At 43.2% G+C, this 23,713-nt stretch overlaps 1 protein-coding gene across 1 annotated transcript; it reads right to left on the bottom strand.

Annotated features, from left to right (window-relative positions):
* Nucleotides 1–4,908: 4,908 nt before the first annotated feature.
* LOC122441831 (alcohol dehydrogenase class-3-like) lies at nucleotides 4,909–6,369 on the bottom strand. The gene is given in 3 exon segments (XM_043468887.1): nucleotides 4,909–5,680; nucleotides 5,683–5,922; nucleotides 5,925–6,369. Coding segments are annotated over 3 exon segments (1,110 nt in total). The 5' UTR covers nucleotides 6,310–6,369; the 3' UTR covers nucleotides 4,909–5,195.
* Nucleotides 6,370–23,713: the final 17,344 nt, after the last annotated feature.

Below are 23,713 nucleotides of genomic sequence, written 5' to 3'. Positions count from 1 at the left end.
ATGTGGAAGTCAAGAGAAGAGAATGTGGTTTAAAAGGGCTGGTTTACAGTGTGATGTTGTTCAGTTACTAAGTTGTGGCTGACTCTCTGTGACCCCATGGACTGTAGCCTTCCAGGCTCCCCTGTCCATGGGATTTCCCAGGCAAGAATACTGAAGTCGGGTGCCATGCCTTCCTCCAGAGGACCTTCCAGACCCAGGAATTGAACCCACATCTCCTGCATTGGCAGGTGAATTCTTAGCCACTGAGCCACCAGGAAAGCCGTTCCTGAGGAGCAAGTAAGTCAAGGGCTGAGAACTATTTATTGGATTTAGCTACAAGGAAGGTGTTTGTGACTTTGACAACTGCATTGTCATAGAGTGAGAGGAATAGAAGTCCTTCTCCAGAAGTTTGAGGAAATCTTGACGGTGAAGAAGTAGAGACCTGGAAAAGTCAAATAGTTTGGTTATGGAGGGGAGGAGATGGAAAAGGAGAAGCAAGGGTGGGAAGGGAGGAAGTAGGAAACGGGAGAAGTGTGAATGGGAGAGGAGGAGAGGGGATAAAACTGGACAGAGACACAAGGGTGAAGGAAAGATTTTTGTGTTTGCATGTTAGAGCTACTTAAGGATGTTTGAAGGCTGAAAGGAAGGAGCCAGTGGAGGATGGAAGATAATGGATAGAGTGTAGGATGTAGGAAATTTGATCCATAGCACATGGAAAGAATTAGCCTGAGACAAGCTAATTTCACTGTAACTGAAGGAAAGGGAAGAAAAAAATGGTGTGGATATAAACAATGTTCATTTCAGTTGCTCAGTCGTGTCTAACTCTTTGCGACCCCATGGACTGCATCATGCCAGGCTTCCCTGTCCATCACCAACTCCCGGAGCTTGCCCAAACTTGTCCGTCGAGTCGGTGATGCCATCCAGCCATCTCATCCTCTGTCGTCCCCTTCTCCTCCTGCCTCAATCTTTCCCAGCATCAGGGTCTTTTCCAATGAGTCAGTTCTTCACATCAGGTGGCCAAAGTATTGGAGCTTCAGCATCAGTCCTTCCAATGATAAATAATGTTGGAGGTAGGCAATTGACAGGAGAAGTTCTATCTAATGATTTCTTACATCTTCCTTCTGAAATGAGAGGGGGAAGTGGGAGAAGGAAGAATGAAAATTTGAGGAGCATGAAGGAGGTTTGAAGTGGCTACTGGAGAGAATTAGAGACACTAGGCAGCACTGAGGGTAAGGGTGTAGAATATCCTAGATATTGGCAACAATCTGCTTAATCATGTGATTTGACCATCAGCATTTGAACCCCCAATATTGGTGTGGGGAGAAAGTTAGATGGATATGATATTGTTATGTAGTTATGTTGGTTCCAAGCGACAGAAAACCCAAATAACAGTTTCTTAAGCATAAAAGAGGGCTTCCCAGGTGGCGCTGGTGGTAAAGAACCCACCTGCCAATGCAGGAGATATAAGAGATGTGGGTTCAATCCAAGGATGCGGAAGATCCCCTGGAGAAGGGCATAGCAACCCACCCACTACAGTATTCTTGCTTGGAGAATCCCATGGGAGAGGAGCCTGGCAGGTTATAGTCCATAGGGTTGCAAAGACTTGGACATGACTGAAGTGACTTGGTATGCACACAAGCATGAAAGAAGTTGATTACCCTCTTATGTAAAAATCCAGGTAGACCAATGTGTCAAAAGTCAAAATTCCTTCTATCTCCTTACTTTGCCATCCTCAGCATTTAGCTTCCCCATCATGGTCTAATGTGGTTCCTCCATCTCCATCCATTTTGTTTGCATTGTAGCCAGCAAGATGAAAAGAAGGACCAGAAGGGCATATGCCACTTCTACCTAAATGCATTGACCACAGCTTGGTCCCATGTCACATCTAGCTGCAAGGAGGCTGAAACTTTTAGTCTCTATCATGGATGACCATGTGATCTGTTACATTTTAAATGAAAAATTTGAGTCTAGACCTTGGGAGATACTAAGACTCACTGGGTTTATCTGGGTAGGCACAACAGAACGGAGCTAGGAAGTAAATGAGACTGTCAAGAGGGATTTAAGTAGACAGAAGGGAGCCAATCAAGATAAGGAAGGAACTGAGTGATCTGGTCGTTTTTGTTCAGGTATCTATTCACCCTGGTATGGCTTCTGTACTTTAAAGGAAAATAAACTCCCAGGTTCAGGGGGATGTGGCTTGGTTCTGAAGCCAGTATTTCTTGACAGGGACACTATTGGCATTTGGGGCAGGCCAGTTCTTCATTGTACAGAGCTGTCCTGTACTTTGCAAGACATTCAAGGCTCCTAACTCCCACCCACTAAATGCCAGTGACCTCCTAGTCATAACAGCATGCCTCAACAATCTTTTTTTTTTTTTTTTTTAGTGGAGTGCAGTTTATTACACCGGCGGGTCCAAGGCAGAGTCTCCTCTTAGCCAAGGACCCCGACCTGCATTTGTGAAAATCTTTTATACCCCATGTGTACGTGTCCAAACCCACCACCCCAAATCCCTTGAGGCTTACAAAGGAAGGGTAAATACAATCACAATAACCCCATCATTCACATGTTATGTGTTCAAACAGTTAATAATCAATAAGCCCGCGGTTACATTCCAACCAGTTAATAACCGATAAGACTGTGATTACATTTCGATAGATACTGTCCGGAGGCAGGGGTGATTAGTGTCTGTTTTCTCTTCTTCAAGATTCCCCTGCCCAGAGGGGGGTCTTATCCTTCCATTGTCATTCCCACTGGCGCTAAGCACAGAGTTCAGAGTCCACTGGAGAGGTGGCCGAGCACGATCAGCACGGACAGGCCTGAGATGGAGTCCAGGCCCTATGAATTCCTTCTTCATTCCCCCCTCTTGATGCTCTTAGTTTCCATAACGAGCATCATTTATTGAGATATATTGTACCTTAGCCCTCCTGCCACCCACCCGAGAGAATGCTATCAACCTCTGGGTTACAAAATTCACAAGGCATTGTAGGAAGCAGGGCCCACAAAGCAGTATGATCAAGATTACTATAACAACAGTTCATTAGACATGGCTTTCACTTGATTTTGCATATCCTCCAAGGCAGTAGATACATCTTCAGACAGGTCAGGGATGTACACACCATTCGCCAAAGTCCCTCCTTGGGCTGCTGTGAGTATGTCTAATGCCATCCTATTTTGAATTACTGCCTTCCTCATCTGAATCTGTTCTTCGTTCAAAGCTTGAATGGCTTTAGTACTGTCTAAGAGGGCCTGTTTAATGAAATTAGTTAAGGCCTCTACCTTAACCATGATATCCGTTGTGCCTACAGAGGGTATAAACAAGGCAGCAAGATAGTCATACCATTGGAACACGGATCGTGTCCATCTTGCATGCAGATAAGGCAGGTTTACTGGAGGCTGGTGTAGGCTACGCTTAATTCTGCCATGGGCGAAAGCAAATCCTAATGTGCAATGCCCCACCCAGCCGACTGGTAACCATGGCCATAAGTTAAGCCCACAGAGCCACTGGGTCCCACTGGGGGCTACCCAGCGGATTCCAGGATTATATTTCCAGTCGGAACCGGGCCACTGAGCAGACTGATTGGGGTGATAGGTAACTTCCAAGATTTGTTTACTTTGTTCAGGGGACAAATAACAATTCTTTTGGGCCTAGGGGATGGTCTCCAAATCCAACTTTCTGTTCTTTTTGTTCCCAGCAAATAGTAGCAGAGGCAATCAACTGTCCTTTCTCAGGAGTCATCCAGAAATATTCATCCCAGACCTGGTAGTATTGCTCAAGGCACCGGGAGGCCTGTCCCCCTTTTGTAAGGGAGCCCTTTTCCTCTTTAATTCTCATATATGAGGTATAAGCCTTTGTTATCTCCGTAAGGCTGGTGTTCATGTTAAATGTAACCCTATGTCCCTGGCCCATTGATGGCTTCTTCTAACACCAGAGGGCAAAGAAAGGTTATGGTTGGTGAGAGAGAGGAAAGTTCCTTTCTGTTGTTAAAGTCCCCATAACGGAGTGACGATACCCACCAGGGGAGTCTGTCTATTACTGACAGGGGCATAGCCCCACATACCCAAGTTCAGAATTGCATTGGTGAGGCCGAGCAGCAGGAGTCGTTTACCCAGCTCCATCCTGTAGAGGGCTCGTCTGGGACCTCGTTTTCTTCTTCCTCCTCAGAATGATCTTGGTTTCCCGTGGGTCAGTGGGGTCCTTCTGGGTGGTCCACTCGGCGTCCTCCGGGTCAGCCTGGTATGCCTTCTTCGCTCTGGTGTGATGGATCAAGGGACAATACCTGCAACTTTAACTGCAATAGGGGTAGTTAGAACAACATAAGGGCCCTTTCACCAAAGGGCTAGCAAATCATGTTTCCAATCTTTGACCCATACTTGGTCACCAAGTGTAAACTCATGAATCTGTTCCCCAAGGGGGAACGGCACCCTTTCTTGTACAAACTTAGTTACCCGATTTATTACCTTACCCAGTTCCATCTGCTGTGAAATCCTATCCCCCCTTACCTGAGGCAAATTTGTTGACACCTGTTTTATTATGGGAGGAGGCCTCCCATACACAATTTCGTGTGGAGAATAGCCTTGGGACTGTGGGGTCATCCTGAGTCTGAGCAGAGCCATCGGAAGCAAGTCCACTCAGGAGCAGTCAGTCTCTCTGATCCAGTTGGAGAGTCTCTTTAAGTGTCCGGTTGGTTCATTCCACCATCTCAGAACTCTGGGCCTCTTCTTTGTAGATCTGTGCCTTCTTCTTTGACACCCGGTAACCTGCTTCCATCAACAGTTGGAGCAGTGCATTTGTCCCTTTCCAGCATTTTTCCTTGGTCTGAGGCAGCCAGCAACAGGTCATCCCCGTATTGTAGGAGCCGACATCCATACTCTTCCGGATGGAATGAGTCCAGGTCAGAAGCCAAGGCTTCCCCAAAGATGGCTGGGAAGTTTTGTTTTTTTTTTTACAGGCATTCCTTTTATTACGTTAGAAATATTCCTTAATGAGCTAGCAATCATTTATGTGAAGAAGAGACCAGAAAACAGATTTATGACAGTATTAGACTTATCCTTGATTAGACATGTAGGAATTTACACACAAAACATTATTGCTTAGAGGAGGTTAATGAAGATCTAAGAAGCTGTGAACTTGAAGGAACTCCTTTCTGCTTGTGTGGCTGCTCCAATCACACCCCAAGACTTAGTTACAAGGATGGAAAAATTCTCCTCTTTTGAACTTAAAGCTTTACAACAGTTCGGATACTCTTTCCTGCATGCATCAGATCAAAGGCTTCATTAATTTGGTCAAAAGGCAGACTGTGAGTCACAAACTCATCAACTTTTATCTTTTTGGACATATGTTCAGACACCAACTTTGGGACACTTTCTACACTCTTCCATCCTCCAAAGGCAGTGCCTTTCCACGTACGGCCCGTGACTAGCTGGAACGGACGAGTGGCGATTTCTTCACCAGAGGCAGCTACTCCCACTACCACGCTGGTGCCCCAGCCTTTGTGGCAGGCCTCCAGCGCGGCTCTCGTGACTTGCACATTACCAATACACTCAAAGGAATAGTCGACTCCCCCATCAGTCATCTCAATGAGCACTTCCTGGATCGGTTTACTGAAGTCCTGGGGGTTAATACACTCAGAGGCCCCAAACTCCTTGGCTCTCGTGAATTTGTCCTTAGTGATGTCCACACCAATGATCCGGGTTGCACCTTACAGCCCATGATAACTGCCAGTCCAACTCCTCCCAGGCCAAAGACAGCACACGTAGAGCCGGGCTCCACCATGGCAGCGTTCAAAGCAGCACCATAACCAGTTGAAATGCCACAACCCAGAAGGCATACTTTATCCAGAGGTGCTAAAGGATCAATTTTAGCAACAGAAATGTCAGCCACAACTGTGTATTCAGAAAACGTGCTGGTTCCCATGTAATGTAAAATTGTCTTTCCTTTACAAATCTGCTAGTGCCATCTGGCATTAATCCTTTTCCTTGAGTGACTCTTATCTTCTGGCAAAGGTTTGTTTTAGGATTCAGACAAAATTTGCATTCTCCACACTGGGGGATGTAAAGTGGGATGACAGTATCACCTGCCTTCAGCTTAGTAACTCCTTCACCAACACTCTCCACAATTCCAGCACCTTCATGTCCCAAGATCACTGGATAATTCCCTTCAGGATCAGCCCCACTCAGTGTATAGACATCAGTGTGGCAGACTGCAATGGCAATAATCTTTATTCGAACTTCATGAGCCTTTGGGGGTGCCACCTCTACCTCCTCTATAGAAAGAGGCTTCCCAGCCTCCCAGGCAACTGCAGCCTTGCACTTGATAACCTGGTTCGCCATTTCCTCAGACTGCAGTCAGCGTGAAGCAGATGACTGGAAACAGCCCTGCAGGGTCGCGGATGTGCGGCTGGGAAGTTTTTAAACCCTTGTGGGGGAGTCCAGATGAGCTGTTGTTTGGTGCTCCCGACTGGATCTTCCCATTCAAAGGCAAAGATGGGCTGTGACGCTGGGGCGAGGCATATGCAGAAGAAGGCATCCTTGAGATCTAGGCAAGTGTAAACTTTAGTCCTCGGTGGGAGGAGGCTAAGTAAGGTATAGGGGTTTGGAACAGTGGGATGTAAAGTCACAGTAGCCTGGTTGACTAGCTTGAGATCTTGTACAGGCCTATAGTCCTGTCCTCCTTCCCTTTTGACTGGCAGGATTGGCGTATTCCAAGCTGACTGGCACTCTACCAGAATGCCTGCTTGTTTCAATCTATTGATGTGGGGCAATATGCCGGTTCAGGCTCCATCCATAGCGGGTACTGGCGCCCTCTAACCGGGATGGTGCCTGGTTTGAGTTCCATTATCACTGGGGCGTGATGTTTAGCCAGCCTCGGGGGAGGGGGGGTTGTCTTCCACCCAGACCTCAGGGAATAATTGAGTTAGCTCCCTCATGCTCTTCTGGCCCACCCGGTTCTGCCTTCAGAGGCTCATGCAACCTCCACTCATCTTGGGTTGGTATTGAGAGAGAGGGCAAATAAGTCATAGAGTCCGTCCAGAAGGTGGGCCTCTCCTCAGGGGAGAAAGTCACCTGTGCTCCTAGTTTGGAGAGCAAGTCTCTTCCCAACAGGGGTACTGGGCACTCAGGAATGTAGAGGAATTCATGAATCACTTGGTGCCCGCCCCCCCCCCCCATCTGACATTTTCTGGGCTGGCAAAACAATTTAATCATCTCTTCTCCCGATACCCCAGTTACAGCGGTAGTCTTTGTGGACAGAGGGGCCACAGGTTTTGTTACTACCGACAGTTCTGCTCCTGTATCCACCATGAAGTCAATGTTTTGGTCCCCCACTTTTACGGTTACCATGGGCTCTCAGGGACCTGATATCTCTGAGCCTTGGCAGCCCTAGTTAATTTCCAGGTCAGCAAGCCCCACAACTGCGGGAGCTTCCTCTTCCTTCCTTGCCTTAGGGCATTCATTCTTCCAGTGGCCAAAAGCTCGGCGCCGGGCACACTGGTTTGGCTGTAACGGGCCCAGGGCCTCCCTTGGGACCGGCTGAAGGACTGTCCTGTCCCTGGGGCAGATGAGGTTTTCCGGAGGGCCCGAGATAAACTTTTCCAGAGCAGCAGCTAGCACTGTAAGTCTCTTGTCTGTTCTCTTTTATTCCCTCCGGCTCTCTGGCAGAGCGCGGTCTCTGCTTAATTCCAACGTCTCCCTCCCCTTCTTGACAGTACTCACCGGGAGAGGCAGGTATAGCTTGGGTGGTTCGGTTGGAGCGGGATCCTGGAAGTGTTGGCCAGAGGCTTCTGTCACCACGATCAGAGCCGGCCCAAACGGCGGCTCTACGAACTCCGGGAAAGCTGGCGGAGGAGCAGTGGCTGTTGCAGAAACTTCACCTGGCCCTGGGTCGGGCATTAAGGCAGCCTCCGGACCTGGTGAAGCACTGGGAGGCAGGCTTGTCATTATCCAGCATGGGGGAGGGGTCAGGTCATCCCCGTCCAAATCCTGTAGAATTTCCTTTTCTATCATCAGTCAATTGTTGTGCTCTTAATATTTTTCCCTTTCCCTTCTGGATACAGAACCTTGTCCAAGTAGGAGGGTCTCAAGCTAACACTAGCCATGCATGAGTCAATAGATGGATATTGATCCAGGTGTCCTGGCTCTCCTGTGACTACTGTATAGATTGCTTCCACTATTTTTAAGTTCACAGTGTTCTCTGGTGGCCATCCTGCTCCCATAGGGATCCATTCGACCTCACAGAGTATGTGGAGGCAGTTAGGCTTCATCTTCACCCCATAGTCTCCTCCTAATCCCGTCTTTAAATTTTTCACTCCAATACAGTTGCCTTAGATTCACTTTCCCCCATCTTGCTTACCTTCTCGGACCTTCTTCTACTTTTCCTTTTCGTTCTGTCTACGAAGCTCTCAGTACTCTATGTACTTCTGATATTTCCACTCAGTGACACTTAAATTGCCATTCTGCCTCCTTCCTAATTGGGGTGAGAAGAGCCTTACCTGCCAGACCCCAGAGGGAGAAGGGGGATTGGCGTGTCTTCACCTGCCAGTCAGCATAGCTGAACCAGAACATCACATGGTCCAACACTGTTTCTCCCTTAAAGTCCATTCTGCCTTGGTGGGCTTGATCAGGTGCGAATGAAAACACAGATGGGTTAAATATCCCATGTCCCAGGCCATCTCCGGAAAAGCCAATTCATACTCACTTTTGTATCCCCCTCCTTCTAGCCTAACAATTCCAAGGGGGTCAAGAATTTCACAGCAGACAGGACACCTCCTGGGGGAGGGCAGAATACGAGCATACAAGGACCAGTTTCCTATCCTAACAATCCCCTGGTGATCGCTTGGTAATAATTTTCCCCGAGACGGCGTGGACACACCTCCTAAAAGACCATCACAAATTTCATTCCTAAACCCTAGCACGCTCGTCAACCTGTGTACCAAGCAATCGCCGCCTGCCTATTCCAGGCTCCTGTGGGTCCCCGCTCCTTCTAGTCCCTCCCAGGGGGGTGATCAGGCCCCCTCTTCCACCCTGCTGGGTGGGCTCCTCCTCACCTGAGCGCTCAGTTCCCCTGCTGCCGTCCACTACCTGCTGACGTGAAAGGTCCGGGCGTTGAGAAGCAGAATCCTTCCAGAGGGGAGAGGCGCCTTCCCCCCTCTAGGAGATTCAAGCTACAAAGCCTCGGGGTGGCCTCAAATGAGACCTGTCTCCTCAAAGTGAGGAGTTTCCCGGCCAATGCACCAAATGTTATAGCCACGCGTTCCGAGAAACAAACTCACTCAGAAGGACAATGCAGATAGTGGAGTGCAGTTTATTACACCGGCGGGTCCAGGGCAGAGTCTCCTCTTAGCCAAGGACCGCCTCAATAATCTTAAGGAGGTGTTAACCACTCACAGTTGAGAACAACTGGTCTAAATTAATCATGGTAATTCCATCTGCCTTGCTACTGTGATTGGCTCAAGGGTGGACAGTTTTTTTAACCTTTATTTAAAAAAAATTTATTTTTTTGAAGTACAGTTGATTTACAACTTTGTGTTAGTTTCTGCTGTACAACAAAGTGATTCAGTTATATATATATTAACATTTTCTTTTTCATATTCTTTTCCATTATGGTGGATCATAGAATTTTTAATATAGTTCCCTGTGCTATACAGTCAGAACTTTTTGTTTATCCATTCTATGTATAATAGTTTGCATCTGCTGATCTCAAACTCCCAATCCATTTCTCCCACATCCCCACAAGAGAACCTTTTGAGGTGATGTATCTTGATTGGGGTGGTGGCTACAGGGACATACGTGTTTGTCATAATCCCATCAAACTGTACATTTAATAGGGATTCAGTTATTGTTTGCAAATTATGCCTCTTTCCTGGCCTTTCCCAGCTTCTAGAGCTGCACTCCTGTGTTCCTTGGCTCATGGCCTCTTCATCCATCTTCAATGTCAGCAGCTAGTATCTTGCTTAAACCCACTATTGTCTTATATCTCAAATCTATGTCTGCCTCCCTATTTTTAAAATTAATTAATTTATTTTTAAATGAAACAAAGATGAATATTTTTAATGATAAAACATACAATTCATGAAGAAGATAGACATCATAAATCATTGGACACCTAAGAACCTAATTTAGACCTTAGTGAATTAGTGCATGGCAGTCTCCTAGTCACCATGGTTGGTTCATTCTATTCCAATTCACAGAATGTTAAGATTTTTATTTGATGCTTATAGACTCACTTCCTCTCAGTTCCTCTGGACATGACATTTGTGGGCCCAATTGCTGCTAACATCCAGCCTATAACCACTAGGGGAATCAGTCCCAGAATGAAGCTGATGTTGAGCATGGTACAGTAGAGACAGAAAGAAACAGAGGCCTTAGTAATTCTGAAATGCAACCAACTCAAGGCCTTTGCCACTGCTGATGCTCAGTCCCTTGGGTCAGAAAATACCCTTAATGTTCAGTTTGGTTAGACTTGAGTTACCTGTTACTTGCAAGTGAAAATACATTAATAAAAAAGAGAAGCAAAGGAAGATTGGGCTAAGGGAGTAAAAGTCTGGGGAAAGTTGTGAATGAGAGTAAAAGATGAGGTAGATGACTGTCTTGGGAAGAAACCAAGGAAAAACAGGGAGAATAGGTATCCTGAGTTTGGCTGGACATAAAATTTTATAAAAATTAATCTGTCTTTTCTTGGACTGGGGGTCGAGGGTAAAACAGCTCTAGCATTGTACTAGGATAACCCAATGAAGTTTGTATTAACTGTAATGTTTAGAAGAAACTCAAGACTCACCCAAGGACACGAGCCAGTAGCTGGCAGAGGTAAGTCCTAGTGAGTCTGACTCCAGTATTCAAATCCTTTCCACTGAGTCCCCGTTGCTACTTGATGCCAATCTGAAATAACCAGGTCCAGCCCTCATCAATCCATTCCACACCTCAATCCAGGACGGCAGGCAAGACTGATTGGTCAGTAGGATTGTTTTCCCCTGGACAATGGATGGTCTGCCTACAGGGTGTGCAGTACTGTGTCTGGGGTACGAAAGCACAGATGGGTCATGGGCTAGATGGAGGGGCAAGATAGCTTACAAGACCAACACAAGCACAAATGAAAGTAACAACCCCACGGTGCACCAAGGAGGAGTGGCCCAAAGATTCCTGATGAGGTAAAAAGTATTGAATGTTAATTGTCAAGCACTGAATGTTAGATTCTGTGCATCTACATTTTTTTTTCATTTCAAAAACTTTTCTTTTTTCCCATTTTACTTAATTTTTTGAATAGTTAATGCTTATACGTGGTACAAATGCAAAAGTTACAAAAGGTGTACAGTGAAAAATAAGTCTTTCTCTCTTCTCTGTCTCCCAGCTACCATCTCTGGAGGCAACCAATACTGACAAAATCAATCCCTGCCCTCTCCACTCCCCACCCCACCCCCATTATAAGCTGAGGTACGTAAACTAGATTCTCGTCATTCAGTAAAGATACCTCCCTAAGGTAGCAGCCTTGTAATGGACACACTTAATAAATCAGATTTACAAAAATACATATGGTAACTTTATTGTCTATAATGACTTCCTGCTAAAAAGCCCCCATTGCTGATGCAGGTGGAAAACACTTGATCTTGCTGATTAAAGAAGCCTCTTTTAGATTTGGGCTTCTCAGGTAGCACTAGTGGTAAGGAACCCACCTGCCACATAAGAGACGTGGGTTTGATCCCTGAGCAGGGAAGATGCCCTGGAAGAGGGCATGGCCACCCACTCCAATATTCTTGCTGGGAGAATCCCAAGGACAGAGGAGTCTGGTGGGCTACAGTCCGTAGGGTCACAGAGAGTCAGACGTGAATGAAGCGACTTAGCATGCACACTTTTAGGCTTAAAACAGTCTCTTCTGGGAAATCACTGCACCTTTCAGGGTTTCTCCCTCATCCCAGGGTTCTCCTCTCCCGCTTCCCTTTCCCAAATGGTGGCCCAGGTGGAAGGCACGCTACAGGGGAGATACAAGGGAAGAGACCATGGTGAGGAAATTGTTCTCTCTGGCCTTTGGGCTGCGTTCATTCCAGCTTCTGACAGCCAAAGTCTCCACCATGATCATCAGTGGTAAAGGTCACATATCTGTACCTTCCTGGCCCCAGGCCAGGCCCATTACAGCCCATTCATCCTGTCAGCCTTCACCGTCCTCCCACGGGATCTGCTGTAGACTGCAGACAGGCCCAGGACTGGGAACACTTCTCAAGGCCTCTCATTACCCAACCCCCGCATTTCTTCTTCTCTGTAGTTGGCCCAGTTCCAAAGGGGAAGCAGGGTGCAGAGCTCTCCTGCCTTAGGGCTCCGGTCACCCCTCATCTGGGGCAACCCTGTGCTCATAACCTCTGACTCTCATAGCTTCCTGCAAGCTGCTTAAACTTTTCTCTTCCAGTCATGGGAAAATGGCTCTGACGTCATATCCTGTGTTTCTTCCTGGCACCGTCTGTGACCTGCTCAGGGTCAGTTCTCCAAGCTCTGCCTCATCTGTGTATACAAATATATATATATTTTTCTTTCAGCAAAGTCTGGCGTTTACGAATGAAAAGCACTTAATTTCAAACTATTGTCTTGCTATGATTTTTTTTTCCAATCCTATTTTGAAACTCAAAGCTAAATGATGACTTACCCATTCTTGGCTGTGTTCCTTCCTCCCCGTGACTCAAAGCATGTCCTTGACTCACTGGGTGGAGGAGCCATAGAGCCTGGGTTTACTGGGAAAGCAAACACGCTGGGAGAATATCTCACAAATGTTATCTCCATGACATCAGCATAAGGTTCTCAGGGCTGCGGGGAAAGCCAGTGTCAGGGTGGTAAAAGTTACTGTTTTCAGTTGCGATTTGGGTACACCCATTTTATACAAAAACTTCATGGTCCTCAAAGTGAACATAAAACTGAACTGATTCTACCTTTTTCCACCCAGTTAGGCAGTGCGAACCTGAGTCATTCTGGACTCTTCTTTCCTTTGCACTCTGTATATAATTCATCTGCTATTCAGAACCACCAAAGGGAATGGGAGATTTTTTTCTAATTGTCACAAAAGCAATGTGTGGGCCAGTAGCAGCCTTGCTACTGAAACCCTCCACCCAGACGCCAGGATCTGTCATTGGACTTCTGCCATTGTCTCCTCCCTGGTCTCCCCACTTCTGTGTTTGACCTCCTACAATCTATTCTCCACAAAGCCAGACTTTTCTTTTAAAAATATAAGTTAGAACCTTAATTAAAATATAAATGATCACTTCCCAGCTTCCCTGCTTTAAATCCTCCAGTAGCTTCCTATCATTCTTTGATCTGACTCTGCCTTCCTCTTCAGCCTCATCTCCTCTCTTCCAGGCCTTCCCTCTTACTCTGCTCCAGCCACGACACCCACCTTTCTGGCCTCAGATACACCAGGTTCATTTTGACACCAGGTTCATTTCAACCCCAGGTCCTTTGCACTTACTATTTCTTTGCTTGCAGAGCTCTTCCCTAGACAGTAACACTGTTGCCTCCTTCTCAGCCTTCAGATCTCAACTCAGATGTCACCAAGCAGCTGCATCCCACCCCAGGTACCATCGACCATATTACCCTATTTTATCTTCTTCAATAGCCCTCAGTTCCTGAAACAGTATTTGTTTGTTTAAATGTTTATTACCTATCTGCCCTCACTTGGAATGCAACCTCCTTGGACAGGGACTTGGTTTGCCTTCTTCAGCACTGTATTTTTGCATTAAACAATTCCTGACACATAATAAACAGTAAATATGTATGGACCGAAACCAACTAAGTTCATCCAGTGGGGAAAAGGAGGAAGACAATATTTTTAAACTCAACAAGCACTCGTGGATACCTTTTTATTAGTTTACCATTTAGAAGAAGTTTACCATTTCTTCTAGTTTCTATGTAAGGGAATCATGAGGTTAATGTAGCTTTCTGGTGAGAAACTTGGCTGCAAGGCAGAACTAGTGTCTATATTTATGCTGCTGAAAAGCAGCTTTTTCAAATAATCAAGTCAGATCAAAGTATAAATTGTTAGTCTCGTTTGCCAGGTACAAAATTTGAATGATTGCATGTGTGTTGCTGTATGCTTAACCTGCTACAGATCACTGCTATTTTAAGGTTCCCTGATTGCTAAAAGTTGTTTACCCGATTCCTTTCATTTTAAGTGTAGCTGAAGAGGCAGGGCTGATCAGAGGCAAGATGTAAAAAGACAGGCAACACTAGTGGTTTTTCAGGCACACTATAAAACAATTGCCCACAACCTTTAGGTATTTCTTGTACTTTCAAAACTAAAAACTAAGCTTACCTTGATATAGGCTAAAATTTGTTTTGAATAACTCATACCCTGGAAAGTCCTGAATCATTACACAAACAGTGAATCAGGGACTTTAAAGCTCAGCCCTGAGTGACATGTTTTAGAACAAAGATGCAAGAAAATTAGACTTCATCTTGCTCATAATAGATGAGGTCAAACATACTTCTCCATTCCTGGTGTCACAGAGTCTGAAATTTCTATCATGAGAGCTTCATTTTTTATCCTGGAGTTCTCTTTTAAAATGAATATATTCCTGGAAATATATTAGACTAATTCATGAAGATATTGAAATTAATAAGGTTTTCCTTTTCCATTTTCCTTTCAGTGGGAGAAATTATCAGCAAAAGAGCCCTGAACAAGGAGGAAAGATGTAGGTGAGAGACTAGTAGCCCCAACTCTGGCTTTTCTGAACCTGTACTAGGCCCAGTACAGTACAGTACTTGTTGAAGTACTTTGGCTAATAATAATGTGGGGCAAATGATTTAAGAGTGAGTATTGTGATATGAGTTACTTTATCTAAGAAAATGGATTTTTTAAACTTCAAGTGTTGCTATGCAATATGAATTTTGATGAATTTTTTCCAGTTAGGGTCCCAACAGGAAACAGATGGTACAATTAAATTTGGATAAGTTGAGAAGAGTTTCTTTTCAAAGTGATTATTTGTAAGGGGGTGATGGGATATAATGAAAACCGAAGGGACAGTCTAGGAGCTAGGGGTTAGAAGAAGCAGAGTGGTTGACACCCTCGGGCCTTAAGGGAGAGATTATTAGAATATGGAAATGGAGTGTTACTTGGAGCAGACCACAGTAAGAGGAGCAATGACCTTGACCAAGCCAACTAGAGGCAGCCTCACTGGGCAAATGCCAAAGGATGAATACCCTGACCTTCTCTGATCTTCTGCGAGGGCTCACCATTGGCCAGACCCAACTGGAAGCCAAAGAGAATACATTCATACAGGGTCAGTCTCCCCGGGCAGAGAAGAAGGTAAAAAATGGTGGCGAGTGGATCTCAGGAACAGTGTAGTGATATTTCCATTCACTTGACAAGAAGCATTGAGAAAGAGCCATCCAACATCCCTTTCTCTTCCCACTGCAGGCTTTCAGAGTGAAGATGTCTTAAGATGGAGGAGAGGAAAGGATGTGTTCCTAGAGTCAGCTTTGGAATTTTGATTAATATCCAATTTCTGCATCAAGACTGTGTTTATAACTTAAATTGATAGTCTATGATGCCAGAGTGCCAAAAAATTTAAGAACCTGCCAAAATTTTCAGCCTAGAGCAGAGAAAGACTCCTCTTTCCCCTCACTACCTGACTTTACATATATGTAAAGGAAGAGTCGGGGCAAAAATAAAAATATAAACTTGCCTTTTTATTAGGTCAGAGAATTGCACTTATCCAACATACCACTTACATAATTTTTACCAACTTTCTCACTTTACATGTAGTGAAACTAAATTCACATGCTCTGTTTCAGCAAGCCAGTGAAGTGAAAGTTGCTCAGTCATGTCTGACTCTTTGTGACCCCATGGACTATACAGCCCATGGAATTCTCCAGGCCAGAATACTGGAATTGGTAGCCTTTCCCTTCTTCAGCGGATCTTCCCAACCCAGAGATTGAACCCAGGTCTCCCGCATTGCAGGCAGATTCTTTAGCAGCTGAGCCACAAAGGAAGCCTATCAGCAAGCCATTTCACACCCAAATCCAAACTAGAACTATGAATGGAGACATCTATTATGTAAGCTATAGGCTTACATAAGCAATTAGCAAGGGGACAAATTTCAAACAAGGCTAAAGACATTGACTAGCTATCTTTGCTCTGTCCCTTGACTGCATACATTACCTTTAGATAGCTCAGTATAAGATGAGTGAGGGAGTCTCCCTAGCCAAGCTAGGCTTCTTGGTTCAATGATGTGTACCTCTGCTCTGAGGTTTAGATCTTAGATGTGTGATTCAGAAACTTAATTCATCTGTTCACCCAAGAATAATCAGGCCCTGATGAACTGATACATGGTTGGGTCATAGACTTGGATTATTGTGATACTGAATGGTTTGCCTTGGACATGAACTGAGATTATGCTGTCATTTTTGAGACTGTACCAACTACTGCATTTCAGACTCTTTTGTTGACCATGAGGGCTACTCCATTTCTTCTAAAAGATTCTTGCCCACAGTGATATATATAATGGTCATCTGAATTAAATTTACTCATTACTATCCAGTTTAGTTCACTGATTCCTAAGATGTCTATATTCAATCTTGTCAGCTCCTACTTGACCACATCCAATTTACCTTGAATCGTGGAACTAACATTCCAGGTTATGGAATTACTTTGGGGTGCACTAAAAATGTAGATCCCTCATATTCTCACCAAGAGAGCCTAATGCAATAGGTTTAAGGGAGACCCAGACAAAGATGGTTTAGCTTTGGCATTGAAGGCTCACTTCTATTTTTTTCCCCCAGTGATTGATGTCTGCTCTCTGGGAATGAAGCCTCATAAAACCCTAAAAAAAATTCATGGAAGGGAACAATAAGGGGTAAAACATCTGAAGTCTTCATTGGAAACAATAATGAAGAAAGAAGTTTAGCAACACTGCCTTAGAATTAGTATTGCTCCCTATGTTGACTATTCCTGAATTCGTTAGAGTTTTCTTTACTCCTTATAGTTAATTCCACTTTTAATTAATATCCTTTATATTAAGCTTCCCATGTTCAAATGGCTGTGTCATTTAGGGACCACTGCAGTGGAATTATACAGTAGGGGAGATTGGGCTCAATTCCAAATAGAGCATGGGTAAGTGAGCAGGGATAGGGGAGTCAGTAAATGGAAAATTACTAAGAGGAAAATCAGGGGTCAGGAGCATTCTGGCTAGAAGACAGACCAGGATGATCAGACATCACCTAGGGGATGATGGAGGGTGAGGAACCTGATCAGACATCCAAGGTGATCAGATAGATATCAAGGATGGGGGGTCTGGTTAAACTGACCCGGCAGGCTTGGTTCTTGCTAAAGCTGGATCTTATAAGGAAGTTCAGAGAAGAGATGAGCCTAGGAGAAGGATTAGGAGCCTGGCTAAAGTTTGATGAAGCAAAGAATCTTTGTCAAAACATTGACAAATGGCGTTTCTTTGAAACAGAAACAGACTCTCAGACACAGAGAGCAGACTTCTGGTTGCCAGGTGGGGGGAGGGTAAGGTTGGGAGTTTGGGATTAGCAGATGCTAACTATTATGGATACATAAGCAGCAAGGTTTTATTGTATAGCACAGGGACCTATATTTAATATCCTGTGATAAGCTGTAGTGGAAAAGAATATGATAAAGAATATATGTATATGAATAACTGAGTCACCTTGCTGTGTAGCAGAAATTAACACAACATTGTAAATCAGCTATACTTCAATAAAAACTTTTTTAAGTTAAAACAAAAACATTGACAAAGGGTGAAAATAGCCATTGCTCACAAGTAGAAACCCAAATGGTTAAGAAGAGAAGTTCCACATCACCAGTAAACAGAGAAATGCACATTAAGACTTTTAAGACACCACTTTACACACAGATTTGTAAAACTTAGAAAGTCGGACAATGCTTTGGCAGTCTTGGCAAAGATGTGAGAATACAAAGACCCTCAGTGCTGCTGGTAGGCCTGTGAATAGATACAGGTATTCTAGAGAGCACTTTTAACAGTATTTAATTGTGTGTGTGTGTGTGTTTGCACATACAGCCTGTGACTCAGAAGTTCCTCTCCACACAGGTTCATAAAGAGATGCGTGTAAAGACGTTTATCACAGGGTTATTTGTGGTACAGGATAGTTAGCAGCAGTCCAGTTGTCCCATCACTAAGGGAACAGATATATTAAAAGTATCTGACACGATATGGAACCTTATGTAACAGTTCAAAGAAATTAGCTGGATGTGTGGAAAGGAACATGGAAGGAACTTAAAAACAGCAGTGGGTGAAAAATCGGTCAACAGAAATAAAAGCTGTTGAACAATACAGATTTTAAAACACATACATTCATAAAACAATATTATATTAAAAACTTTAGGGGTCCATTCATATCCAAACACAAATCAGAGTGTAAGTGCTGGAGATGAAAGGAGGAAATAATAAAACAAGAATATGCTGAAATTAAACAGGAAAAGGCCTTGCATGGATAATCATATACCATCATGAACTGAGGAGGGTGGTTAATCAAGTCTTTGCATTTAAAGTCCAAAAGGAAAAAAAAAAAAAAGGAAAGATGTAAACCCCATTTTTCTCAAAATTTTTTCATTTCACAAATGAGATGTGATGCTTGCCTTTTGAGATAATCCATGTGAAGTGCTACGTGAGTAGCTCATTCATTTAACCACACTTGAGCAAAGCACACAGCAATGGAAAGCCAGAGGACAGGAATAAAATAGAGTGGAAGATACACCTGTAAACTGAACTCTAAACCAGAGCCTAAATGCAGCCTTCTCTATGAAACTGGAAGTGCAGCGGGGAAATAAGAATGAGCATATTGTCTGTGGTGTCAGATCAGTGACCCTAACCTTGTTATTTCTGTAAGCAAAAAAGAAAAATTGTTTGAAATTATATCTAGTTATGAAAATTAGAATAGAGGAAACAGGTAGCCCCAAGACATCTGCAAAGACAGTTTAGTTGGCAAAAGTAAATTGTTTGGCATCATCGGGCAGTATAAAATACACTGTATACATGTGTGTGTATACATCATTTTTTAAGTGAATTGATCTCAGGATTCTGTTTGTTTCCAAAGTGCCTTCAATCAAACAGGAAACACAAAAGAGCCTGGTCTGATTCCAGGACTCTTCCTTTTTAGAGCTGCCAGGTCTACCCTCTTGCAGGCAAAGAGAGCGGACACGGCTGAATATTTCTCTGTGTTTCTGAAAGGGGCTTGGCTCACCGAGTCCTTGCAGCTGTGTACGCCACCTGTGGAATGAATCTGTTGCCCTTTTTCAGTTCATTCTTTCTCATCTCCAACTGCCTGCTTAGACAGATGATTGCTGGGAATTCAAATATCTTTTGTTTTTCCTTAGCTTTAAAGCTGTAGCGCCCTAACTTAACTTACACTCTCAAGTTAACAGGAGCCCTTTTAAATGGAAGACTCAGAGGTGAGGAAGTGAGGGAATGAGTGAGTTCTTGAGTCTCTGCTGAAATATTATCATTTGACCCTCTGAATGTTTTTCTTTGGTACTTAAAAACTCTCTTATTGGGACCTTAAAGTGAATGATCCTATAAGCTGTTTTCATCAGAGTACTTAGATATTCGAAAACATTTTTTGGCTACCATTTCATCTGGCTACTATTTCACAGCAGACTCACACTACAGGATTTAACTAAAACTACTTCAAGATATTCTTTAGTGGCATACCAAGTTTAATTCAAGAAAATTAACTTTAAAATGTATATACACTTAAAAAAGCATAACTTGTAAAAAGTAAAGACATGCTGTTAAAGTAAAACAAGAATTTTATAGGGAAAAAGAACTGTAGCAATTACTGATCAGTTCTCAACCTCTTCCCCTCCCCCCACCTCCACTGAACATCGCTCCTACATAATGAGTCTCACCTGGGAAGGACAAACATCTATACTATAGTTTGAAACAATCCCTGTTCTCTTTCCTTGCACCGTTTATTAGTTTTCAAAGTCCATGTGGTGCTAATTGATGATAAAAGTAACAGCATAATTCACAGACTGTTTCATGGACCAGTTCCTGCTTCACCTTGAACGGGATGACATAAAGCAGGCGTCCACGGAACCAGTGACATAAAACAACTGAATCCTCACAGCAGAGAAGCAGTGAGTACCTTAACACTGTTTATGGCCCTTTTCAACCTTATAATTAAATTCTGCACTTCCTCTGCTATTAAAGTATTATTTAGCACTCAATTTAAAGTTTATTAGCTAGTATTAAAGTATTTGCCATATTATCAAAAGCTTAAAATAATGTTAATCAAGCATTTTATGATGTAGTATCTGGATTTTGTTTTGAATGTTACTACATATTCATGTAAAAAGTTACAGAATAGAGCAAACAGTTTGAACAAAAGGAAAGGGCCAAAAGAGAAAATATTTTTCATAATTGTACCACCTAGAGAAGACTGCATTTTCCCATACATACTTCTAGTCCTAGATAAGAATATTTTTGTCTTAAACAAGAATATTTTACTTGAAAATTTTCACTCAAAGAGACATGATTTCTACAAAGGTGAGCTTCTGAGAAACCAACTTCCTTTGTGCAGACAGCCGATTCTACTCTGGGGGAAGGAAATGGCTCATATCCTGAAAACAGGGCATCATTGTTACTCTATCAGAATTGGCATAAAGCCTCCTTCAGCCAGAAAGACAAGTGACAGAGAATCCAAGAGCTGACCTGGTCTTAGGGGAATGTGGTTTAAAAGCAGATTTTACTCACATAAGGAGTATGCTAGGCATTTTCCATGTCATCTCTCTATGACAACCCCAAAAAACATGTGTTTGAATCCCAGCTGTTCCTCACAAGCCAGGTAACCACAGATAAGTTAGAAGCCACTCTCTGTCACATGTTCCTCATCTGTTAAACAGGGACAATAATAGCACAGACCTCACTGGGTTTTCACAAAGACCAATGAGATACTACAACAGAACCCTTAGTGCCTAGCCTGCAGTAAGGTTTCCAAAACATCGGCTGCAGTGTTGTTACAGTCTTGGATTGCCTTCGGGATTATATGAAATATTCTATTTGAAGCTCCTACCACATTTAGGAATTATTATTACAATACTTAGTATTACAAGGAGGATTTGTTTTTAACCTCCCACCTTTTCACTTGGCAGCATTCCTCAGTTTTTTCCTCCAGTTTAGTGCTTTCTGTGATCATGGAAATAGTCAATAATCTGCTGTTCAACATGGTGGCCATTAGCCAAAGATGGCTATTGAACTTTTGAGGTATGGTTAGTGCAACAGAGGAATTGAACTTTTTGTTTTAATTTTAATTAATTTAAATAGTCACAGCTAGTTCCTTGATATCTGAGTACTCCTACCCCTCATCTTATCATAGTAATTGCCTTTAGTTATTGTTGTTTAGTTGCTAAGTTGTGTTTGACTCTTCTGCAACCCCATAGACTACAGTCCTCCAGGCTCCTCTGTCCGTGGAATTTTCCAGGCAAGAATACTGGAGTGGGTTGCCATTTCCTTCTGCAGGGCATCTCCCCAACCCAGGGATCGAGGCAAAAAGCAGATCCACCTGTGAAGACTTTAGCAAATGTTTCCTCATTCACACTGTTTTGCATGTCTTTTTACATATAACCTTTTTTTCAATTGAAATATTGTTGACATAGTTCCTTCTTAATAAATGATACCCTTAAGAACATAGAAACAAACTGGATATATATCCAGTATCAGGCTTCTTGGCCAAGTCTGGCCTTCCAGTGAGCACTTTGCAAACTTGAAGAAGAACTTAATAATCTTTTCCAAAAAAAGACATTTGGCAGTTTAGTTTTAAGTGTTTCTCTACAGATCTGGAATGAAAAAGGGATTCTTCTGTTATCAAACGCCCTTCCTCACAGCACACAGTAGAGAACTTCTTGATCTGCTCTGTCTTTCGGTCAGTTCTTTGCCTCCCTGTGGTCTCTAACCCAGAGCCCCCTTCTGAACCTCAAGCTGATGCTTTCATCCACACCTATTGGTGCTGAGTCTGAATTTGACCAGGTTCCCCAAGGGCAGCTACTCAGTAACTCAGAGCCTGTGACTAAGAGGCTGGGTTCCAAAAGCGAGCCAACATCCCCTTTTCCGAGTTCCAGAGTCCTGCTCCTCTTCTCTCTGTTATAAAGCCAATCTTAACTTCAGGGTCTAAATAAATCACCTTACACTTATATCAAAGAAAAGCTATAAAATCAAAAGCAATTTTTTTTTTTTTTTCAAAAGCAATTTTGCACTAGGTTAGACTAGCTCTTCTCTTCTGGGGAAAGGCTGCCACCTGCTGTAATACAATAGCATTGGGCTTTTCCAAGGTCACTGAACAACCATTTGCACATACAAAATAATGCATGCACAACCCCACCTGCCTTCACCCTTCTGTGTCAGGGTAAATAGGAGGGTAAATCAGGCGGCATTCCTCTTAGTTCATTGACATAGGGCAAAGAAGCAAACTTACCCGCTTGAATGGAGCCCAGAAGGAACTGGCATCATATATTCTAACTGGCGTCTTATATTCTAATTCTGAGAGCATCTTTTTTTCACTATTCAGCAACACTTTTTCAAATTAGCTCATAAAATTACCTTCATAAAATCTCTGCTGTTAAGAGGCTTATCACTTCCTCAATCCTTCTAGCCTCATGTATGTTTATCTATTCTTCACAGGCCCGGCAAGTTTTTGGTAGGTGAAAGGATGAGAGAAGAATGAAAATTAATAATTTGCTGGACAGTATCCCTGAGCCTTGCACTCTGTTTTCCAAAACAAAAAAAAAAACCACCCACAACTCCCTCCCCCTTCCTATCACTCTCCACTCCCACCGGGACGCCATCAATCACCCACTAGCTGTTGTAGTCTGCCTACACAGACACACACACACACACACACACACACACACGCTCTCAAAACTTTTAGGAGTTGATTTTACTTGCCATTTACTTCCTGGCAAAAAATGCTCACTCCTCCCACTCCCCTCCCTAAATTATGCCTTTGTACCTGAGAACTTAGCAAACTTAAAGAATTACTTAGGGATTCCAACATTGAGTAAACTCAAATATAAACAAGATTATATTTACATCTAAAAATGCAATATCCAAAAAGTTGGCAGTATGACAAAAATAGAATCAAAACCCAGTAACTTTTAAGCAAAAATAGCTGAAAGAAGAATACCTTGATGTCTGGGTTTAGCTTTGTAGAATTCATGCCACTGATAACACCAATACAGATGTAAACTATCTATGTAACATTTGCTAACCTCTTCAGGAAACTGTTCCTTTCCTTCCTGTAAATCAGGAAAGTGCTGGATTACCACCCCGAACAACACCTCCTGCCTGCATTTACAGACAGGAAGAAGCAGGCTATGGAGGCAGGAAAGCAGAGAAATGTTTTTGTTGGTGGAGGAGAAGCCTTTTTAAAAGTTGTATCAATAGTCAAAGAAATGAATCTTTATAGTATCTGATGCTGCTACAAGTGTGTGTGTAAGAGTGTATAGTTTTTTGAATACGATTTTTATGGCAATATTTTATTTTTGATAAGATTGTAACAATACAGCTTCCTAGTTTTTATTTCATTTTTCTGTTTCTACAGTTTTTTTTAATCCTTTTTAAAATCCCTTTACACAGTTTTGTAACCTACACAGCATTTTTAATGTCTTGAGCTATTACTTTGAATTGTTATAGCAAAATTTACAAAATTCTTCCCCAGTTGTTGAAGATTTAGTTTCCAAGCTTTTCATCTTACTTAATACTGAAATAAATATCTTTGTGGAAAGTGCTTT

This window comes from Cervus canadensis, chromosome 5, assembly GCF_019320065.1.
Source record: "Cervus canadensis isolate Bull #8, Minnesota chromosome 5, ASM1932006v1, whole genome shotgun sequence".
Lineage (NCBI taxonomy): Eukaryota > Metazoa > Chordata > Mammalia > Artiodactyla > Cervidae > Cervus > Cervus canadensis.
This window is presented reverse-complemented; position numbering and strand designations above follow the sequence as displayed.